This window comes from Sorghum bicolor, chromosome 5 (genome assembly GCF_000003195.3).
Source record: "Sorghum bicolor cultivar BTx623 chromosome 5, Sorghum_bicolor_NCBIv3, whole genome shotgun sequence".
NCBI lineage: Eukaryota > Viridiplantae > Streptophyta > Magnoliopsida > Poales > Poaceae > Sorghum > Sorghum bicolor.
In genome coordinates, this window is record NC_012874.2 from 50546698 (window position 1) to 50566859 (window position 20162).

At 47.7% G+C, this 20162-nt stretch overlaps 1 protein-coding gene across 1 annotated transcript; it reads right to left on the reverse strand.

Annotated features, from left to right (window-relative positions):
• On the reverse strand, positions 12665–16016 carry LOC8075789 (ankyrin repeat-containing protein At5g02620). Its single transcript, XM_021461193.1, has 4 exons — positions 15680–16016; positions 14912–15448; positions 13557–14083; positions 12665–13430 (listed from the first exon to the last, which is right to left on the reverse strand). The coding sequence occupies exons 1-4, from the start codon at positions 15876–15878 to the stop codon at positions 12729–12731; spliced, it is 1965 nt and encodes a 654-aa protein (XP_021316868.1). The 5' UTR covers positions 15879–16016; the 3' UTR covers positions 12665–12728.

The following is a 20162-nucleotide window of genomic DNA, read 5'->3' on the forward strand; positions in this document are numbered from 1 at the left end:
AAGTTGAGCTACGGATAGCAAGTTGAAGTTCAAGCTCTCTACTAGTAGCACATTGGAAATGCTCAAGTCATTGGATATAGCAATTTTACCAAGCCCTTTGACCTTCCCTTTGCCATTATCACCAAATGTGATACTATCAACACCATTGTCATCATTTGGATTGATTGAATTGAACATTCTTGAATCACCGGTCATGTGTTGTGTGCACCCACTATCAAGCACCCAATGCCTTCCTCCGGCTTTATAGTTTACCTACAAAACAAATCAATATTTCTTAGGTACCCATACTTGTTTGGGTCCTTTGAGGTTAGTGACTAAGCTTTTTGGTACCCAAATGGCCTTCTTCTTTGGACCCACAATTGGTGTACCAACAAACTTAGCATGCACACCCTTCTCACCCTTGGTAAGCACATAACAAGAATCAAAAGGAATGTAAGGTACATTAGCATTTTTCTTATTCTTGTTTATTTTGTTGCAATTATGCTCTAGGTGCCCAACTTGCTTGCATTTGTTGCAATACCGACCATTGCTCTTCACAAAGCTAGGCTTGTGAGTTGCAAAAGCTTTCTTGCCCTTCTTGGGGGTATAGCCTAATCCCTCTTTGTTGAGAGAAAACCTTTGGCTACCCAAGCACTTTAGCAAGCGGGCCTCACCACCATAGGCTTTGCCTAGGGCATGAGTGAGCTCATCCACCTCTCTCTTGAGAGTCTCATCTCAACCTTTAGTGAGGTGTCACAAGTGACACTAACACTAGAAGTGGAGGTAGAGTTGGTGGTGGTGGATGAAGACCTACAAGAAGAGTTAGTGGCAACAATAATAGGTTGGTTGGGTGATTCTTTAATTAAGTCACATGTTGTGCCCATATCACATGATACAACAACCTTTTCCTTGTTCTCTTCTAACAACAAGGAGTGAGCTTTCTCAAGCTTGGTGTGAGCCTTGCCAAGCTTCTCATGGGCTTCCACTAGCCTCTCATGATTAGCATTGAGCTCATCAAAGGATTGCTCAAGAGCTTTTAACTTCTTGGCCAATTCTTTGCACTTCTTGTTTTTAGATTGAATAAGAGAATCGGCTTGTTCTAGCATGTCCATGAGTTGTTCATTAGTGAATTCATTTTCATCATCACTATCACTATCATGTTCATGTTCACTTTCATTTTCACTCTCATCATATTGTACCTTGTGGCCCTTGGCCATGAAGCATGAAGGAGTGTCGAAGAGTGATGGCTTGCTGATAGCAATGCTTGCAAGCGCCTTCTTCTTGGATGACTTGTTATCATCACTTGAATCATCATCCGAAGAGGCGTCACTATCCCATGTCACAACATAGGATCCACCCTTCTTCTTCTTCTTGAAGACCATCTTCTTGTCCTTCTTTTCTTTCTTCTCCTTCTTGTTCTTCTTTTCATGCTCATCATGATCACTATTATATGGACAATCCGCCACAATATGATCGGGGCTCTTGCACTTGTAGCATAGCCTCACATATTCCTTGTTCTTGGAGTTGTCCCTTCTCTTTCTTGTATGGTAGCCCTTCTTCTTCATCATCTTGCCAAACTTGCGGACAAAGAGTGCTAATGCTTCATCATCACTATCATCATTGGAGCACTCCTCATCACTTGATTCTTCTTTCTTTGCCTTACCCTTGTTCTTGCTCTTGGATGAAGAGCTAGCTTTGAATGCTACACTCTTCTTCTTCTTGTCATCATCATCCTTCTTCATGACCTCATCATCATCATTGTCATTGTATTGATCTTCGGTCATGACATCTCCAAGTACCTCATTGGGAGATACACCGGTCAATCCACCTCTAAAGATGATTGTTCTTAATGTCTTGAACCTCTTGGGCAAGCACATCAAGAACTTGTGAATGAAGTCCTCATCCTTCACTTTCTCACCTAGGCCCTTGAGATCATTGATGATGACTTGGAGCCTATAGAACATCTCCGGTATGGACTCATCATCCTTCATCTTGAAGTTGGATAGCTTGTCCTTGAGCATATACAACTTGGCACTTTTTACCGTTGTAGTGCCCTCATATGTTTCTTCAAGTCTTGTCCATACTTCACTAGCCTTCTCAAGATCTTTGACTTGTTCAAATACTTTTGAATCAATGCCATTGTATATTGTGTTGAGAGCCATAGTATTGCATTGCTTGTTTGCTCTCTCATTGTCGGTGGGGTTAGCCGGATCAAGAATCACAAAGTCATTTTCGGTGACTTCCCACACTCTATCATTTATTGATCCAAGATACATTCTCATCTTTCTCTTCCAATAGTCAAAAGAACTTGTGCCATCGAAGAACGGTGGTTTGCCCCCAACATGGTTGAACACTATTTGAGCCATAATTTGAGCACCGAGGTTGTTAAGCCTTTACAAACGGTGACCACGGCTCCGATACCACTTGAAAGGTCCTAATATGGCTAGAGGGGGGGTGAATAGCCTATTTAAAAATTCTACAAACTCACTAGAGCAAGTAGTTAGTAAATAACAAAGCGAAGCTTTTTGCTCTAGCTCTAATAGGGTGTTTGCAAGCCACCTATCCAACAATTCTAGTTGATATAATCACTAGGCACACAAGAGCTAAGTCACTACTTACACTAGAAAGCTATCTAAAGTTTCTATACAAGTAAGTAAGCTACTCTAGTTTGCGGGAATGTAAAAGAGATGGTTTGAACTTTATACCACCGCGTAGAGGGGATGAAGCAATCAATAATATGAAGTCCAATCACCGGGAGAAATCCAATGAACAATCACAATGGAGACACACAATTTTTCTCCCGAGGTTCACGTGCTTGCCGACACGCTACGTCCCCGTTGTGTCGACCAACACTTGGTGGTTCGGTGGCTAAGAGGTGTAGCACGAACCTCGTCCTCACTAGGACACCACAAGAACCTACCCACAAGTGAGGTAGCTCAATGACACGAGCAATCCACTAATGTTGCCTTTGGCTCTCCGCCGAGGTAGGCACAAACCTCTCACAATCACCGGGAGATGGCCACGAACAATCACCAACTCGTGCCAAAGCTCCTCCGCTGCTCCAAGCCATCTAGGTGGCGGCAACCACCAAGAGTAACAAGAAAACCGCAGCTAGAACGATCCCCAAGTGCCACTAGATGCAATCACTCAAGCAAATGCACTTGGAATCACTCCCAATCTCACAAAGATGTATAATCTATGAAGGAGATGAGTGGGAGGTGTTTGCTTAGGCTCACAAGGATGTCAAGTATGTTAGAATGCCAAGAGTGTGAGCCCTAAGCCGGCCAAACACGTATTTATATCCCCTCAAACAAATAGAGCCGTTGGCTCTTTCATTGGGCGAAATAGGGGTCACCGGACGCTCTTAAAGGGGCACCGGACGCTCAACACCAGCGTCCGGTGCTCCAACGTCAGCCACGTGTCACGCTCGTGTCAGAATCTAACGGTCACCTGCAGTGCACCGGACGCTGAGCAAGTGAGCACCGGACGGTCCGGTGCACACCGGACTCATGCGCAGAGAGCTCCGCAAACTTGCATGGTCACCGGACGTGAGCCACCGGACGCACCCTGAGCGTCCGGTGCTCACCGGACCCATGCGCAGAGAGGGTCGCAAAACGCCCGCACAACGGACGCGCACCACCGGAGGCTCAAGCCAGCGTCCGGTGATTATCGTCCGGTGCCTTACCCGAGCTGGGCCAGGCAGCCTGCACACCGGACGCTCAGACACAGCGTCCGGTGCCTCTGAGCCAGCGTCAGGTGAGTGTTCCTCAGCGAGAAACACTCCCGCGACTTCTCCAATTTTCCCACCGGCGCAATAGAAAATATGCACTTCATTTTCTCGAAAAGCGCTGAATCCTGCCTCGCAAGCTCGGCGGGAGGGAGAGAGGAACCCATCCTCTCTACCCTTCAAACTCCACCTCCTTCTCAAAGTGTGCCAACACCACAAAGTGTGTACCAACAAGTGTGCATGTGTGTTAGCATTTTCACAAACATTTTCTTCGAAGGAGTTAAGTTAGCTCACTAGGTTCTAAATGCATGCACATGAATAATGACACCTAGTGGCACTTGATAACCGCTTAGCCAAAGAATTCCCTCTTTATAGTACGGCTATCTATCCTAAATGTGATCACACCCTCTATGGTGTCTTGATCACCAAAGCCAAAACCCTAAGCAATACATTTGCCTTGATCTCCATAGGGTTTTGTTTTTCTCTTTCTTCTTTTCCAAGTTGAGCACTTGATCATCTTGTGGTCATCACCATCATCACCATGATCATCACTTGCTCCATCACTTGGCATGTACCCACCTCATTAAGTCTACACACACTTAGTATAGAGGTTAGTACTAGGGTTTCATCAATTATCCAAAACCAAACTAGGGCTTTCAGACCACGACCGTCATCTCGCCGAGGAGGCAGGTCGGGACCTCTCGCATCGTCTCGGATTAGTTTTTCAGCGTCGTCGGCATCGGCGTAATTTTTGGCCGTGGCGAGGAGCTCCGCCACGGTTGTTGGCCGTTTACGCAACAGCTTGTTCCTCAGCGCTTCGTGGAAACGCAGGCCCTTGATGAAGGCAGAGATGGCTTCGTCGTGGGAAATCTTCGGGATCTTAAGGCGCATATCCGAGAATCGTCGGATGTAGTCGCGCAGAGGTTCGTTCTTCCTGTCCCTTATCCTTTCGAGGTCATACTTGTTTCCAGGCTGCTCGCATGTAGCGATGAAGTTGTCGATGAAAGCCTGGCGTAGCTCTTCCCAAGAGTCGAAGGAGTCCTCGGGCAAGCCGAGAAGCCACTGATGACCAGCCTGGTCGAGGACTACGGGGAAGTAGTTGGCCATGACGTGCTCATCTCCCGCTGCTGATCGGACGGCGATTTCATAGAGAGTGATCCAGTTCTTTGGATTTTCCTTGCCGTCGTATTTCTTAAGTTTTTCGAGCTTGAAATTGCGGGGCCACACGACCTGGCGGAGGTGTGAGGAGAACTATCTTAGGCCCGGGGGGCCGTGTGTTGCATCGTATTCGATACGGCGTAGGTTTTCATGGACTGCTCTCTCTGTGGCGCGCCTGTTGATGCGGTCCCGGGCATCTTTGGGAGGGATGTTGTGCCGGAGATCCCTGTGCTGGTTTACTTCTTGACCGCGTCTGCGGTTCTGCTCGCGGTGACCGTCAGTGTCCCGACCACCATCGTCACGCTGTGAATCTTTTCGACGGTTGTCGGGAGAGCGGCTGCGGTGACGCCTGCTGGGAGGTGGTGAGGTCCGGCTACGATTAGTCTGGTCGGAGGTGACTTCCGTGTAAGAGACGTCCTGGACTCTCTTGAGCAGAGTGGCTGTCTGTCCCATTGCGGCGATCAGGTGTGCTCGGATGCTGGTCCGGACTCCCTGGCACTCAGGGGTATCAGGGAGCCGATCTAGATTAGCCATGGCGACAGCCACGTTGGCGCTTGGCGTCTTGTAGACTGGCTGATCCCCGACCATGTCAAAAGCGTCGTTAAGATTATGCGGTGGAATTTGTTGTTGCTCGTCTGCGCGTCGTCGGGCGCGATCGGCATTGCGCTGCTCGCGGAGTTGCCTCTGCTCATCTGTTTCTCCATCAACGACCGGCTCGTCGGTGCTGACGTTGACGACAATATCTCCTCGCCGGGGGGGAAATACCAGAAAACGAGGGAAACCCGGAGGGTGTGAAGGCAAATCCAGGTCGTAGTCCTCGTCTTCGGTGTTTATAACTTCGGTGGGGACGGAGCTGGTGCTCGAGTTGGTGCTGGAAGCCTGGCCGTCCTGTAGTTCTCGGACTGTCACCATGTTGACGTAGTGACGACCGTTTCTTTTTGGGGACCAACCCACTTTGCTGAAAACGGATTGGATGTGCCGTGAGTAGAGAGAGGCCGAGTTGTTCAGGCTGCAAGGATAGTCTCCCTTCTTGAGCTTGACAGACCGTCCTGAGGGAGTTGAGGTTATCGTCAGAGACGTTCCCAGCCGTTCGTGTGTAATGACACGAGTTGGCCGACGGGATTTGAAAAAATCCGTTGGAGCAGCTTGATCAGGTTGGCACAAGATTCCGTCCACTAGTTGGGAGGCTTCAAGTAGCTTGGAATCAGCGTGGTTGAGCGCTTGGAGAAGATCTGAGCAGTCGATCTTCTTTCCCTTGTAGAGCGGGAACGGTGGTCGGGCGCTCGGTGCCGTCACGCGAGTGGTCGGAGACGATGTGTTCTCAGATCGGATCTGAGTTTCTTTCGAAACCGTGGTCGTGAGGCCGCCGCTGAGCGTCGTCCACGTGATCTGGCCGACGGTGAACGTGAGGCCTTCGGGCACGGCCGCGGAAGCTGGGATCGTGACCATCTTGTTCGCCGGAGAAGTTGCACGCACACCCCCTACCTGGCGCGCCACTGTCGACGAAAGCTAGTCGGCAGTCTACCTTGGGGTATACCCACGGTAGTAGTTTATCGGTAGACGGTGCGCAAACTACGAACTCGATGGTGACGCAAGACACGGACAAGCTTTTTATCCAGGTTCGGCCGCCGGGTTGGCGTAATACCTACGTCCTGCGTCTGATTGTATTGATTTGTGTTGAGAGAATCGTGTGTCCTAGGGGGGTCCCTTGCCTCTCCTTATATAGTCCGGAGGGCAGGGTTACAGATCTGGAAACTAATCCTAGTCGGTTACAATTGCCATAGATAGTTCGATATCAATTCCTATTCTAACCGACTAGAATCCTGCTTGATCTCCACGTCTTGTTTCCTTGCGCGAAACTTCAAGCTATCGGATCAAGCCTTGAGCTTGTCTCGTAATGGGCCAAGCCTCCTGGCCCAAGTCTAGCCGTAAGGGTATAGGGGTTTATACCCCCACACCTGTCGAGTGACATTTCCAAGATCATCAGTGCACTTGTAGTTGTTCTCATCCAAAGTTCTTCCATCTACATGTCCTTCCTCCAACGGGTCTTGATACGATCAACACTAACCCCGTAGCAACTACCTCGTAAGCGACAAACAAGGCAAAACAATCAAACCACTTGACCTAGAAAGACCGTGAAATGAGGCGACAAAACACTGAAGAACAACTACACTGAAAGAGCACCGAAAGGAAAACGGCTTAGCCCTCTCGGCGGATGTCCGATCCCTGGGCTAAAAGAAACAGGAATGGTTGTTCACTAAGTACAAGCTTGAGTCTTAGCCTAGCCGATACTTCCCGGGTCGACTGAGTCAACCTATACGACTTTAATAAATGGCTTAGACTCTAACTCATTCTAAGCAAACACCACAGCTTACGGTCTTTCGATCCAAGTGTCATAGAGATCGACAGGAATCGAAAAGACTATGAGCACGGGAAGTTCTGGTCTCTCTCAATCCATACACCATTGTAGTTGGCAAGAGCCAAGAGAGGGTGGAACAAAGAGAGAAGAAAGGGAAAGTGGTCTACTCCTTCCAATCCACTCGCCATGGTAAGAGACGGGGAATCTGAAAGAGTGACACACAAGAACACGAGTGCTCAAACTACTTGTAGTGTACCACATCCTAGGTGCACTAAATGCACTAAGACATCACCAGGGTTCTTAGCGGTGCGGTTGTCACCACGAGAACCAAGAAATGCTACGGTCGAATAGGTACAAGCGTACAAGAGTTTAAACACGAAGAACCAAAAGGTGGGAAAAGACATGGGATTCACCTTCCTTTGATCCGCTCGCCATAGCAATGGCGGGAATCGCGAGATTGGAAATAAAACACCAAATAAAAAAAAAGGGCTCAACCCCCATCTTACTGGATCGACGGGGATTGAGAACAAGAGAGAAGAAGAACGAAATCACACTCTTTCAACCAACTCGCCATGGAACAAACGACGGTTGGATAAAAAGAGATACGACCCCACAATCTACTCCAACTCATAACACTTCACGACCTAGGTGCTTCTGAATCGGCACAAGGTCATTCCTATAGTTCCAAACGATGCGGTTGTCATCGCGGGAACTAGGGGAAATGCCCGGGTCTAGGTGGCATAAGCATACGAGACAGATAAGATAATCGTGCGAGAAAAATAGTTAAAGCCCGATGGTCATGGCGAGGCAAACTCGCGTCCATGAGCTTCACCTAACGAGTTGGCTTCCGACTGTCCCACAAAGGTTGTCCCCTAATTCGTATCCCACTAGACAAGAGCATGAAGGTCTCGAATGGTGCGGGTAAGAACCGCGTCGATAACGACATCGAGTCCACGATGGCCATGTCTGAGGGACGGAAATAGGAGCTAACGAGCGTAGCGTGACGAAGTCAACTAAACACGGGGAAATGAGTTATGCTCGGCATCGCGATCACGGCGCGACGTACCCACGATCGAAATGATCAAACATACTACGATTTCCCCGACCGGCTCGAAGGCTCGGTCCTCAAGCAAATAAATAAAGAAGAACAGCGACAACACGAGAGAAGGGACATGCTTGGCACTACGACCATGGCGAGACGAACTCGCGATCGCAACATTCAAACACGTCACTCTCTCAACCGGCTCGACGGCTCGGTCCACAACCAACCAACCACACCACACAAGAAACAACGCACAAAGATCCACAACACAATGACTGGCAACACAATCGACGCAAGGACAACACGAAGTAGCACATTTCCATAGCACAAGAGAGAGATAGATAGATAAATAGATAAATAGACCGGCACGAAGGCACGGCACAGGCATGGATATAGATAGGTCATGCATTAAACAAGGTAGGAGATGTATGATCATGTACAGATGATAGATAATGAAATGACAAGTATGAACAAGTGTATGAATGCAAGATAGGGTTTTTGTTGGCATCGGGAATGACGCCAACTAGGGTTCGGGGCTCGACCTTGCCGAACACGAGGAAGGGCGTCAATCAGCTGCAAGCCTACTGCTGGCCGACTAAGGCTCGCTGTGGCTGGCCAGGATGTGCAGCAGGCATCGGGAAGGCGTCACATCTTTGGCAAGGGCACAACGAGGCCACTGCTTCCCTGCAACCGCAGTAAAACACGGCACGAAGGCCGATCTCAGCAAGGACAGTGGCAATATTAACGATAAAGTGGAAAGGATAGAGCTTGGCCATTGGTGGCTTACCCAGCAGTAGGGAAGGGCTTGGCGAGGTGGTGCTGTCGGCGCTGCACGTTCTGGCAAGGACGGAGTTTGAGAACGAGGTTGCTGTGGTCATAGCGTGCCCGCGCGCGACGTTGTGCAGACAGGGCTAGGGCTCGTCCGTGAAGCCCTAGGTGATGGCGGGGCCGTGGACGGCATCGGCGAGGGGAACTGGTGGGGGCGCTGCTTGACGTCGCGACCGCAAGGGTGGTGCTTGGTGACGCGGACAGCACGACGTCGAGGACGAGGAGCTCGCGGGCAGGGCTTGGCGCTTGGCGAACTTGGCGTCAGGGCGTCCACGGGCTCTGGGCTTGGGGCGAGGTCGTGGGCGACGTCGCGGGGTGGCGCAGACCGGCGTCGGGGTCGGGGTCGCAGTCACGGCCGTTGGCGTCGTGGTGGAGCACGGGCAGGCGCATCGGGTGCTCGGTGTGGTTGCAGAGCTTCGGGGCGCTGACGTTGTCGACGAAGACGTGGCCGAGCTGCTGCTGCTCGGGGCTCGATCGCCGATGGTGGCGCTGCTCCCAGCCGCGACCCTACTGCAACGGCGCGGTGCGACGAGGTGGTGCTCGCGGCCTGGAGTAGGAGCGCGTCGAGGACGCGGACGCGGAGGGGCGCCGTCCTCGCGGTGCTGGCCGAAGACGGGGCTTGGGGGAGAGCTCGTGGCGCTGGCCGTGACGCGGCCACGGCAAGGTCCCGGTCGCGGGCGTGGCCTGCTGCTGCCCGTGGTCGTCGTCGCGATGGCTCCGGTGGCGAGGACGACTCGGGGCTCATCGGCGTCCGTGCCATGGAGGTAGAGGGCACGATGCGGGTGCCGGGGCGCGGTGCGTGCTCTCCTGGCGACGGCGCTGCTTGGTGAGCAAGGGAGAAGGGGAGGGTGGAGGCGGCTCGGCTTTTATAGCGCGGGCGCTAGGGCTCCAGGGACGCTGCGGCCATCCTCGGCGTCCGCGCCCACCTAGGGACGCGTGGCGCGAATCCAGGAGGGGCACGGCATCGGGGCGCTGGCGCTCCCCAGCAGGCGGGCGGCGGCGGCCTGGGGTCGGGAGCAGCTGCTCCCTAGGGTTGGCGCTGAGGCGCCTGTGGCTGGGCCAGGTAGGCCGCGGCTTGGTCCAGAGAGGGAGCTGGGCCACGCGCGCGGGTTGGGCCGGGGTAAGGCGCGCGTGGGAGCTGGGCCGAGCGGGGCGGATGGGCCAGGAGGCCAGGCCGTGCTGCAGGAAGGGGGAGAAAGGAGAGAAGGAGGGAGACTCGGCCCAAGAGGATAGAAAGGAGTTTTCCATTTTTGATTAAACACAAAGGAATGAAAACAAAGGAGCTTGGAGAAGGATTCAAAAAGAGATCGGATAAAATCCAATGGAGTTTGAGACGTACTCCTATAAAAAGGTTGAGAAGGGATTCGCTTCGCCTTTTGAGATAGGCTCAATGGAGATTCGGGAAGACCTTGCTACGGATTTGTGCACTCCAAAAGAAACTCAAAACCCTAAACAAGACCCAACTCAAGATGACTCACGAACAAAGGCACTCGCCTATAAGCAATTCTATATGAATGCAACGGTTTGTTAGCAGGTTAGGATCGAGTTTAGCCTCGAAACTATATGATTCACACGATTACAGGAAAAATTTTAAAAAGCTCATATTTTTTATTTTCGTAAAAATCTGGGATGTTACAGACGCTTTTGAGAAAATTAAGTGTATATTTGGTATTGCGCCGGTGGGAATTTTGGAGAAGTCGCGGGAGTGCTTTCTCACTGAGAAACACTCACTGGACGCTGAGTGCGGAGGCACCGGACGCTGGCCTCAGAGTCCGGTGTGCTTGACCCTGCTAGGGTTGAGCACCGGACGCACTCTGTGAGCGTCCGGTGGTTAGCGTCCGGTGTGAGGGGTTTTTGCAACCCTCTCTGCGTTTTAGTCCGGTGAGCACCGGACCGTCCGGTGCCGAGCGTCCGGTGAGGTCGCGAGTTTGACAAACTCTCTGCGCATGAGTCCGGTGGGCACCGGACGCGTCTGGTGTGGACCTGCATAGCGACCGGTGGTCCGCAGATGACCGTTGGAGTCTGACACGCGAGATCCAAGAAGGACATGTGGCTGAACGCTGGGGGTCGAGCGTCCGGTGATCACTTGGTAGCGTCCGGTGCCCCCGTTTTCAGCCCATTGAAAGTGGCCAATGGCTAGTTCTTTGAGGGGGCTTATAAATAGAAGGTGGCCGGCTTTGGGAGGCTAACTCTTGCACATTTGATTACTTGAGACATATATTGAGCTAGAGAACACTCCCTCCACTCATCTACTTGCTTGATTGCTCATCCTAGTTAGATTGAGTGAGATTCAAGTGCATTGCTTTGAGAGTTGCATTTAGTGGCACTTGATTCTTGAAGTTTGCTGCGGATTTCTTGTTACTCTTGGGTGCTTCTCGACGCCCTAGACAGCTTGGAGCAGCGGTGGTGTTGAGCTCGTGATTGGAGATTATTTCGAGCCTCACCAAGTGATTTGTGAGAGGTTCTTGAGCCTTCCCCGCGGGAGATCGCAATTGGCTACTCTAGTGGATTGCTCGTGGTTTGGAGGATCCCCATCTTGTGAGTAGATGTGTGACACCCGCTAAGGGTTTGGCTTTGGATTGCCAATTAGCTCGTGATCCATCAATTGGGTGTATCGCCACAATGAGGACTAGCTTGCCGGGAAGCAAGTGAACCTCGGTAAAAAATCTTGTGTCATCTCTTGCCGAGGATTGTCTTGTGATTGTGAGTGATTGGTTGGATATATCTCTACTCTACAACGTTGGTATAACAATCACTCTTCACTCCTTACTTACTTGTATACCTTGCTAGTTGTTTAGCTTGTTTAGTTTAGTCTTCTTGTTTAGAAGTGTAGCAAGCTTCTAGTTGTGCTTTCTTGTTGTAACTAGTGTTTAGCTTTCTTGCTAGACTTGTGTAGGTGGCTTGCATAGTTTAGTTGTGCTAGTGCTAGAATAGCTTCGCCTTTTGTTTTACTAATCAACTTGTCTAGTTGAAGTTGTAGAAAATTTAAATAGGCTATTCACCTCCTCTAGCCATTTGGACCTTTCACACGTGAAAAAAGGGGCGGTCTCTCAGAAATTAAACTACTTTTTTATCTCTGATTCCGAGAATGGGCTTTAGTCCCGGTTACATGACAAGCCTTTAGTCCAAATTCACAATCCGGTTGGAAAATCAGGACTAAATGATGACATTATAAAGTAGAACAAAAGAATAAGTCAAAATTCACATAAAAAAAATCGTCAAACTGCTTCCCATGATAATCACAATAACCGCCAAGATCCAATGTAATGATGTGCATCATATTCAATTCTTGTGATTTGGCGAAGCTAGTAATGTAATTATGTTGACGTGTGTTGACCCTATATAGGGTATACATGATGGGTGCAGCGCGGCACAATCAATTTAGGTCTTGTGTGGATGCATGTGTATCTACTTTAATCCACATGTGTTGGAGTAAATTAGAATGAAACTTAATTTAATTCTGTTCTAATCCACTTCAACACGTATAAATTGAGACAGACATATGTGCATCTAAACAAGGCCTTACATGGAAAGATTACTGGGTTATGCTGGGAAAGATATACATGGCTATAAGCAGATGATACTAGTCTCCAAAGTATTACAATATTTATTAATCAGTAATTACATATATAAGTTTATACATGATTCCTAGAAGACGTTGATACGCTGCCAATTGTCTCCACAGCAGCAATTGCTACATTGCTTATGACTACGAACAAAAGCATGTTGAAGGCATAAATTACTACAAAGGGATACTGCCGATTGATGCGCCTCTTGAGATGTTGTTTTCGGCCAAACAGAAGCCGCAGAACCCCTCTAAGTGTTCCTGGACTCCCTAGGATTGTGAGCAGCAATGTTAAGACATACAACCCAGAGTAGATCAGCCTGACCAATGCAATCAATGTAGAATTCTTATCACTCGTCGCAGCTATAGCTGCGAAGAATCCTAGCATCATGCTGAGAAGTGACAGCCAGAGGAAGTGCATCGAGATGATGAAATCCAGCCACGAGTGGTGGGATCGCGAAGAAGCTCTCCCATAAACGAGTAGGATGGTTGCCACCACGGCAGTGGTGACAGCAATAGTATCCAGCACGAGGAAGGCATTATACATGCGGTTCCCATTCAGAGTTGCCTTCCCATCAGATCCATATGAACCAGGCACGTTGAATGCTGCAGAGAAGGCAACTGTGGCCACAAGGGTCGAAACAATTGCGAGATTCTTTGATGTCGCCAATCGCCATTTCACCAAGTCCTGACCAGCCCATTTCTCTACATGGTCTTGCCTCTGTGGCCTGAATTGTGCTTGGTAGACATTTAGCATCACCACTAACCTTACCTGCTTGTTCACAAGTGTGTCGACGCATCATCACAAACTCTACCCTATCTAACATCATTCAGCTAGAATGAAGAAGTTAACTAGAATTGGCATTGCCTTAAGGATAAAAGATGGGATATTACTTACCATTGAATAGAAACTAGTTGAGTTTTCAATCTGATCAGATGGGGTGCAGCCTTCATTGTTCATAATGTGAACCTGCATTTTTCCACTAGACAACAGCTTGGAGACAACTCTGTATTCCCCTGCCTGCACAGCCAAATGAAGTGCCGTGTTCCCTTCCTGGTCTTGGACATTCAGAAGATTTTCTAGCATCCGATTCTTTATAACATAGGAAACAATAGAGGAGTGGCCTCGCAATGCAGCTGCATGCAGAAAGCTTCGACCTTGGTTGTCACGGATGTCTGCAGAAGCGGGGTAGAATTGTAGCAACAATTTCACTGCAGGACCATTACCCATCAGCGCAGCAGCATGAAGAGCCGAGTGGCCTTCTCTGTCCTGCAAATATGCTGTGCTTGGTGGTGCGTATGTTAAGATTTCTTTGATGATAGCACAATCACCGTCCGATGAAGCAAAATGTAATGGACTACTCTTTTGGCCGTCAAGGTCAGTTGCAAGTCTTGGCTTCCATCGCAGTAGCAAAGAAACCATTTCTAAAATAAAAAAATGAAACATTTGACTTTTCAAAAAGAAAAATATAAAACGAGATTGAACATTTCATAATAATCTTGGTGGCAGTGAGACATATAAATGCTCAAATCCTGAAGAAATGGAAGAAAAAACAAAATCCATCTTAATATCAACAAAACATCCATGTTAATCCCCGCAAGGAGCATTAGGACAAAAGATAAATTCTAGTCAGCATCACTAATAGTAGCAATTGGATCTATTCTGTTCGACAACCCTCTAAACTTCAATAAATTGCCCACCTCTACCATTATAATGATAACTTTAAAACCAAAGTTCTTCTAAAACATCATCCGTTATGAAAGGTAAATGAAATGTAATCCCTAAATTTTCTTTTCAACTATGTACACCTTCATTATGAAAAATAATACAGTGTAACCGATTTAATTTTTATATAAACTCCCACCTCTAAACTAAAAATTCCCATCAAATCATATATTCTAAATTGCATACTTCCATGGTTGTTAAACAAACAGTAGGCATAAATGCTACTATGTAGAAAGTAAACATACATACATACATTAAGTAAATATTTATTTTAATAAGTTATTGATCATATAAAATATTCACAACACAATGGCACCTCTTCACATTATAAAAAGCGTTATTAAGTTGAATTGTCTGCATGGGCCCAGAGCTTACTTGTTCCTCATGCTCACATATTAAAATGAAGCTAAGGTTTGACTCTCATGATAACGATGATTATTAGATACTATAATATAAAATAAAACTAACATTATTCCAGTAGTTCAACCATTTGGACCATGCCGGGGGGGGGAGCTGATTGAACGAACCTGAGCTCTGGAAAACCGCAGCGTGCAACGCGTTCTGCGACATGGGACCAGCGGCGGACGCGTCCCTGTACCCAAGTATGGCCTCGACGGCGCGCACCGACCTGCTCATCACCGCCAGGTAAAGCGGCGACACGGCGGCGCCGTTGACGCCGGCGGCCAGCTCGGGCGCCAGCTTCATCAGCGCCTCCACCGCCTCGCCGTGGCCGTGCCTCGCGGCGACGTGCAGCGCCGTGTCCCCGCCGCGGTTCCTGCGGCCGAGAAGCTCCTCTCGCAGCCGCCTGTCCGCGTCGTCCACGTCACGCCTGGCCAGCCGGACGATGGCTTCGATCGCGCCGGCGTGCCCGGACCTCGCCGCGCAGTGGAGGGGCGTGTCCAGCGAGGAGTTGGCCGCGAAGAGGAGCGCGCCGTCGCGGAGGCCGACCTCGGTGACGAGGTCGCGGTGGCCCTGGCCTGCGGCGATGTGGAGCAGCGTGCTGCGGTCCGCGGTCACCTCCCGGGTGCTGCAGCAAGGTCCATGCTGAGTGCCTGAAATAATCACTAAGCAGGGAAGCTATGCTCAATTGCCAAGAAAATCCTCCGTTCCCCACCACCGTTGAAAAGCCTAATTTCGTGTGAGAGAAAAATAGTGTTGAATGACAGACACATTCGACGGATAAGCTGAAGCGAAGAGGGCTAATCTTCTCTATCTCTCTCATAGTATGTTATTCGGATCATCATCTGCGGGAGAATCTACTAGAGGCCGGGTGGCAAAGGTATAGGTGTACATACCAGTTGGTGTGGCATCGCCTGGCGACGGCCGACGACGACCATTTCTAGCTGCCGTCGCCGTGTGGACGCCTCCAGTTTGCAGCCCGATGAGGACCTCCTCAGTCCGCCCCTCGAACGCAGCAATATACAGCTCAGAGCACATGAACATGCAATCTGGGAGTTCATCCTTGGAGATAGCTTGGCCTTGGGCACTTTCCATGTAAGTGCCTTCCGTATTTTTGTTTGAGGTCTCCGGGATGGCACCATTACTAGCAGTCAAGTGTAGTTGAAACTATACATATATATGGCGGTAGGTTGAAGGGAGTGGCCTTCCCATGGATATAGCTCAAGGCCTTGTTTAGTTCCAAAAATATTTTGTAAAATTTTTCACATTTCTCATCACATTGAATCTTGCGGTATATGCATAGAGCATTAAATTTAGATAAAAAATAACTAATTACACAGTTTACCTGTAATTTGTGAGACGAATCTTTTAGCCTAGTTAATTTATGATTGGACAATATTTATCAAATACAAACTACTACTATTTTTATTTTGTAAATTTTTTTGGAAGTTTGTTTAGTTCACCCAAAAAACTAAAAACTTTTCAAGATTCTCCGCCACATCAAATCTTGTAGCACATGCATGAAGCATTAGATATAGACAAAAATAAAAACTAATTGCACAGTTTGCTTATAAATCACGAGATGAATCTTTTGAGCCTAGTTAGTCCATGATTGGATAATATTTGTCAAATAAAAACGAAAATACTACAGTGCTGAAATTTGAAATTTTTTCGGAACTAAACAAGGTCCAAATTCAAGATGTGTTCGTCTTCCGTTTTTTTATCATATATGCTAGGCACTGCTGATTTGTTAGACTACGTGTATAACTAGTACTGTATAACATATCCTTGTGGCTCTGTTGAATAGGTTCCACAGGTGGCATAGAATGAGTCGAACAGAATGCATACGCTCGCATCTGCTACTTTGTATGTGACTAGAAAATTGCCGTTGTGTAAATCCCATTTTCGACGGTGTCGTTCATGTGCGGACAACATACCGTGTTTCATAGGCCTGTCTATTTATGCAATGTTTGTGCTATCAGCAGCCTTTGCTCGGACCACGAGATTTTTTTCTAAATCATACACTCAACAGACATACTATACAGGCGGTTCGCAACCCCTTTGTACAAGCGGATTGACAAACCGCTAGTGGCTATAGGCCTGTGAAAATAAAAGTTTCTACAGGCGCTTAACTGAGAGCCGCCTGTAGAAATTTATTTCTATAGGCGGTTCAGTTATGAGAACCGCCTGTAGAAACCAATTTCTACAGGCGGGTTCGTTTATGTGAGCCGCCTGTAGAAATGAAATTCTACATGCGGTTCTCATAACAGAACCGTCTGTGGTAAGATTTTTCAATTTAACCCAATTTCTAAATTTTTCTGCAAACCCTATTTTTAATATTGTATCTATATATTATATTATATATATATATATTATATACATTAATATTGAAACTATGTTAGGCTAGAAAATTCAACCAATGCAACATGCAATATATTTATATATACCATTACTTTGTACATAAAATTATATTAATTACAAACATCACACATCAAAGTTTTTTGTTTACAGACATATGAGGTTTCACATCTGAAACCTCTGCTCTAATAACCCGATCGAGATAGCTTTAGCCTACTAATATCTCTTAGCGCTCTAAACTCAGGCTTTGCTAGGACGCTGGTCGGGTCGTGATATTTCCCTTCGATGGAAATGGCTTCTCTCAAGAGAAAAGTGCAGAAGTCCTCAACTATGTTATATAGAACAGCTTGAGTCACGCTCTTCGCCTTTTCCAACTCATGTTGCTGCAGAGGAAGTTAGAAACATCATAAATTTATAAATTTATAGTTCATATAACACATGCTTAGCAACAAAAAATAACGCAAATAATATAAACGACTATTAGAGCAATACCTTAGAAGGGTTAGTTACATATCTTCCGGTCTCTCTAATGAACTCGCAGACGTAGAATCCACAGTGCACCGATCCGACTGGTTGCTTATGGCACTGATGTATGACAAAAAAGTGGATATTTATTAGTTGCAACATCGTCATATGCATATTATATTTATAAAAGACAGCTTGTGATATTTTGGTACGTACCGGCCATTTATAAAATAATCTCAATGGTTGCCCCGGTTCTGATGAATCGCACCTTCCACCTTTGATCTTATAATACCTATAGGCCCTATAGTATCGAATACACAATCTTCAAGTTATTCTGAAACTCTTGTAAAAGTAGGTATGAATATTTAATGTACTCAACTTACCGTTCCAAGTGTGTAATGAATTTTGCATAACTTGAAGGATCATAGTCTGCAGAGTCTAGGACTAGCACACGTCCTAGACTAGGATTAATGAGGAGGCAGATCCAGTGGTCCCTGAGAGAATCGAATTTATGATGCAAGTGCCCATTGAAATTACTAATACGACGATGAATACAAACTAACACTTACCCAAAGTTGTATGGGGCAACAACACATTCTCGATCTTGATACTTGAGCAGTGCCAAGGCTATGTAGAGGTCGTATTTACATTCATAATCTAGTCGACTTTCATCTATTATCTTCTTACGCTCAGCGGGATCCAAACCTTCTAAGGAGTCGTGTTTGTCTCCGATTCTGAAGTTGTGCTGCTCCTCGCATATCTTCATCGAGCTCAGATACGCAACCCTTTTACTAGCAGACCTATCCGGATCAGAACCGTACCGCATCTCTTGTTGTTCGAAATTCATTCTGCAAGGAGCAATTGTATGTTAGATGTTGAAAATTGATGCAACTCATGAATAATAACACAAGATAGTACGAGTGACACTTATAATGCAAACACGGTTACCAGCTGCACGTCTAGTCTCCGGAGGTTCATCATTAGCCACATGTCCTCGAAGGTAACGATTGCCTTTGTAAGCTCCCTGTTAAATGCTTTTGGTCGTATAATCACATTGATCGTGTCAATGCCTACAGAAGCTGCTCTCATATACCAGTCATGCATCCTTTTTATACCAGCTGGGATCTTTTTGAGTTTGTCCCAACTAAGTAGTGGTCTGCCTGGCTCATATTTAGTAGGGACAAATTGGTAATCATCCTTCGTTGGTGGCCTGATATTGACAATACGTGTTTCAAAGCTTTTCGACCCCTCCTTCTCATGCTCTGCCAAGTCAACAAGTTTTGAAGTGCGGCTCCTTGCAATTCCGGACAAAAATAGGGCCGTACCAGCGGCCTTCTTCTTTGGCTCGTACGGGGAAACCAATTTAGAGACTGAGAATTTTGTTTTCTTTGGTTGCGGTGGTGTCTTATCATCATTTTTTGGTGCCGGTGGTGTGGAAGATTGCGGTGCTGAAGCATGGGGTTTAGGTGATGGTGGTGAAGCCTGGGGTTTAGGTGATGGTGGGGGAGTGGGTTTTGATGGTGGTGGGGATGGTGGTTGAGGCATTATTGGTGATGGTGGTGGTGGGGATTGTGGATGCAAGATTGGAGAGGTTGGTGGAGTGGGAAGAGATATGGGATGGGACAACTCCTGAGTCTGCGGCACTTCTCGGGGTGATGGTTATGGTAGCTGAGACAGCAGGACGTCCCGTCGAGGCCAAAGAATAAAATTCTTGATAGCTTGTCCCAGTTTCTCAATGCCCTCAGGACCGGGAATGTCTAGCATGTCGTCCTCATATCCTTGGACAACTGTCAACACTTCCACCCTGCAGTAGTCCTCAGGGATCTCACTACCATAGAATTGACGCCTCGGGATCGCAAGTCCTGTGGCTACTTCCCTTGTACGGTTATTGTTAAAACCATACCTTATGACTAGGGAGCAAGGCAGGACTATCGATCTCATCAACTGGATAGCGGGCCCTGTCTCCGGTAGACGCAATACTGCTTAGGACGACCGGAGCTTGTTCTGTTGTTGTCGGGGCGATGACGAGCTGCATTTGAGGAGGCTGCTGGCCACTTAATTGGCTAGACATTGCGGTCGCTGTTGACGGTTCTTAAGTATCAAATTTAATTATCAAATAAACAAAGAAAAGGATCCAAATAAAATCAACATCTAGAAAAGGATCCAAATAAAATCAACAAAGAAAAGGGTTTTATCTGACAGAATTCCACGAGTTTTGGTGTTTGTCTATTTCTGTAGGGAGTTATCAGGAAATACGGAAGAAAGGCCCACACGTCGGGATTACATAGAGATATCAACGTGCCGTGCAATTATCTTACATCTAGAAGACTCCACAAGCCACGGGAAGGAAGCGGAGGCCGAACGGGGCCAGACACTGGGCGCCCGCACAGTTGACCTGGGCGCCCGCCCCCTGTTGGATTCCAATCAGGACACTCTTTCGGGAAAGATCTCCATCGACCTAAAGGATCAAGGATAACCGTTCAATCAATGTCGGTTTGATCCAACGGCCCATATTCACTTGAAGGGACTATAAAACCAGACCCCCTGGCCCCTGGA

Bases quoted from the DNA above. Each gene is read 5' to 3' on its own strand.
- LOC8075789 (XM_021461193.1), bottom strand. From the start codon at position 15,878: ATGGAAAGTGCCCAAGGCCAAGCTATCTCCAAGGATGAACTCCCAGAT. The intron at 15,449-15,679 runs GTATGTACACCT...TTCCCTGCTTAG, and splicing joins AGGCGATGCCACACCAACTG to TGATTATTTCAGGCACTCAG. The intron at 14,084-14,911 runs GTTCGTTCAATC...TTTTTATTTTAG, and splicing joins TGCGGTTTTCCAGAGCTCAG to AAATGGTTTCTTTGCTACTG.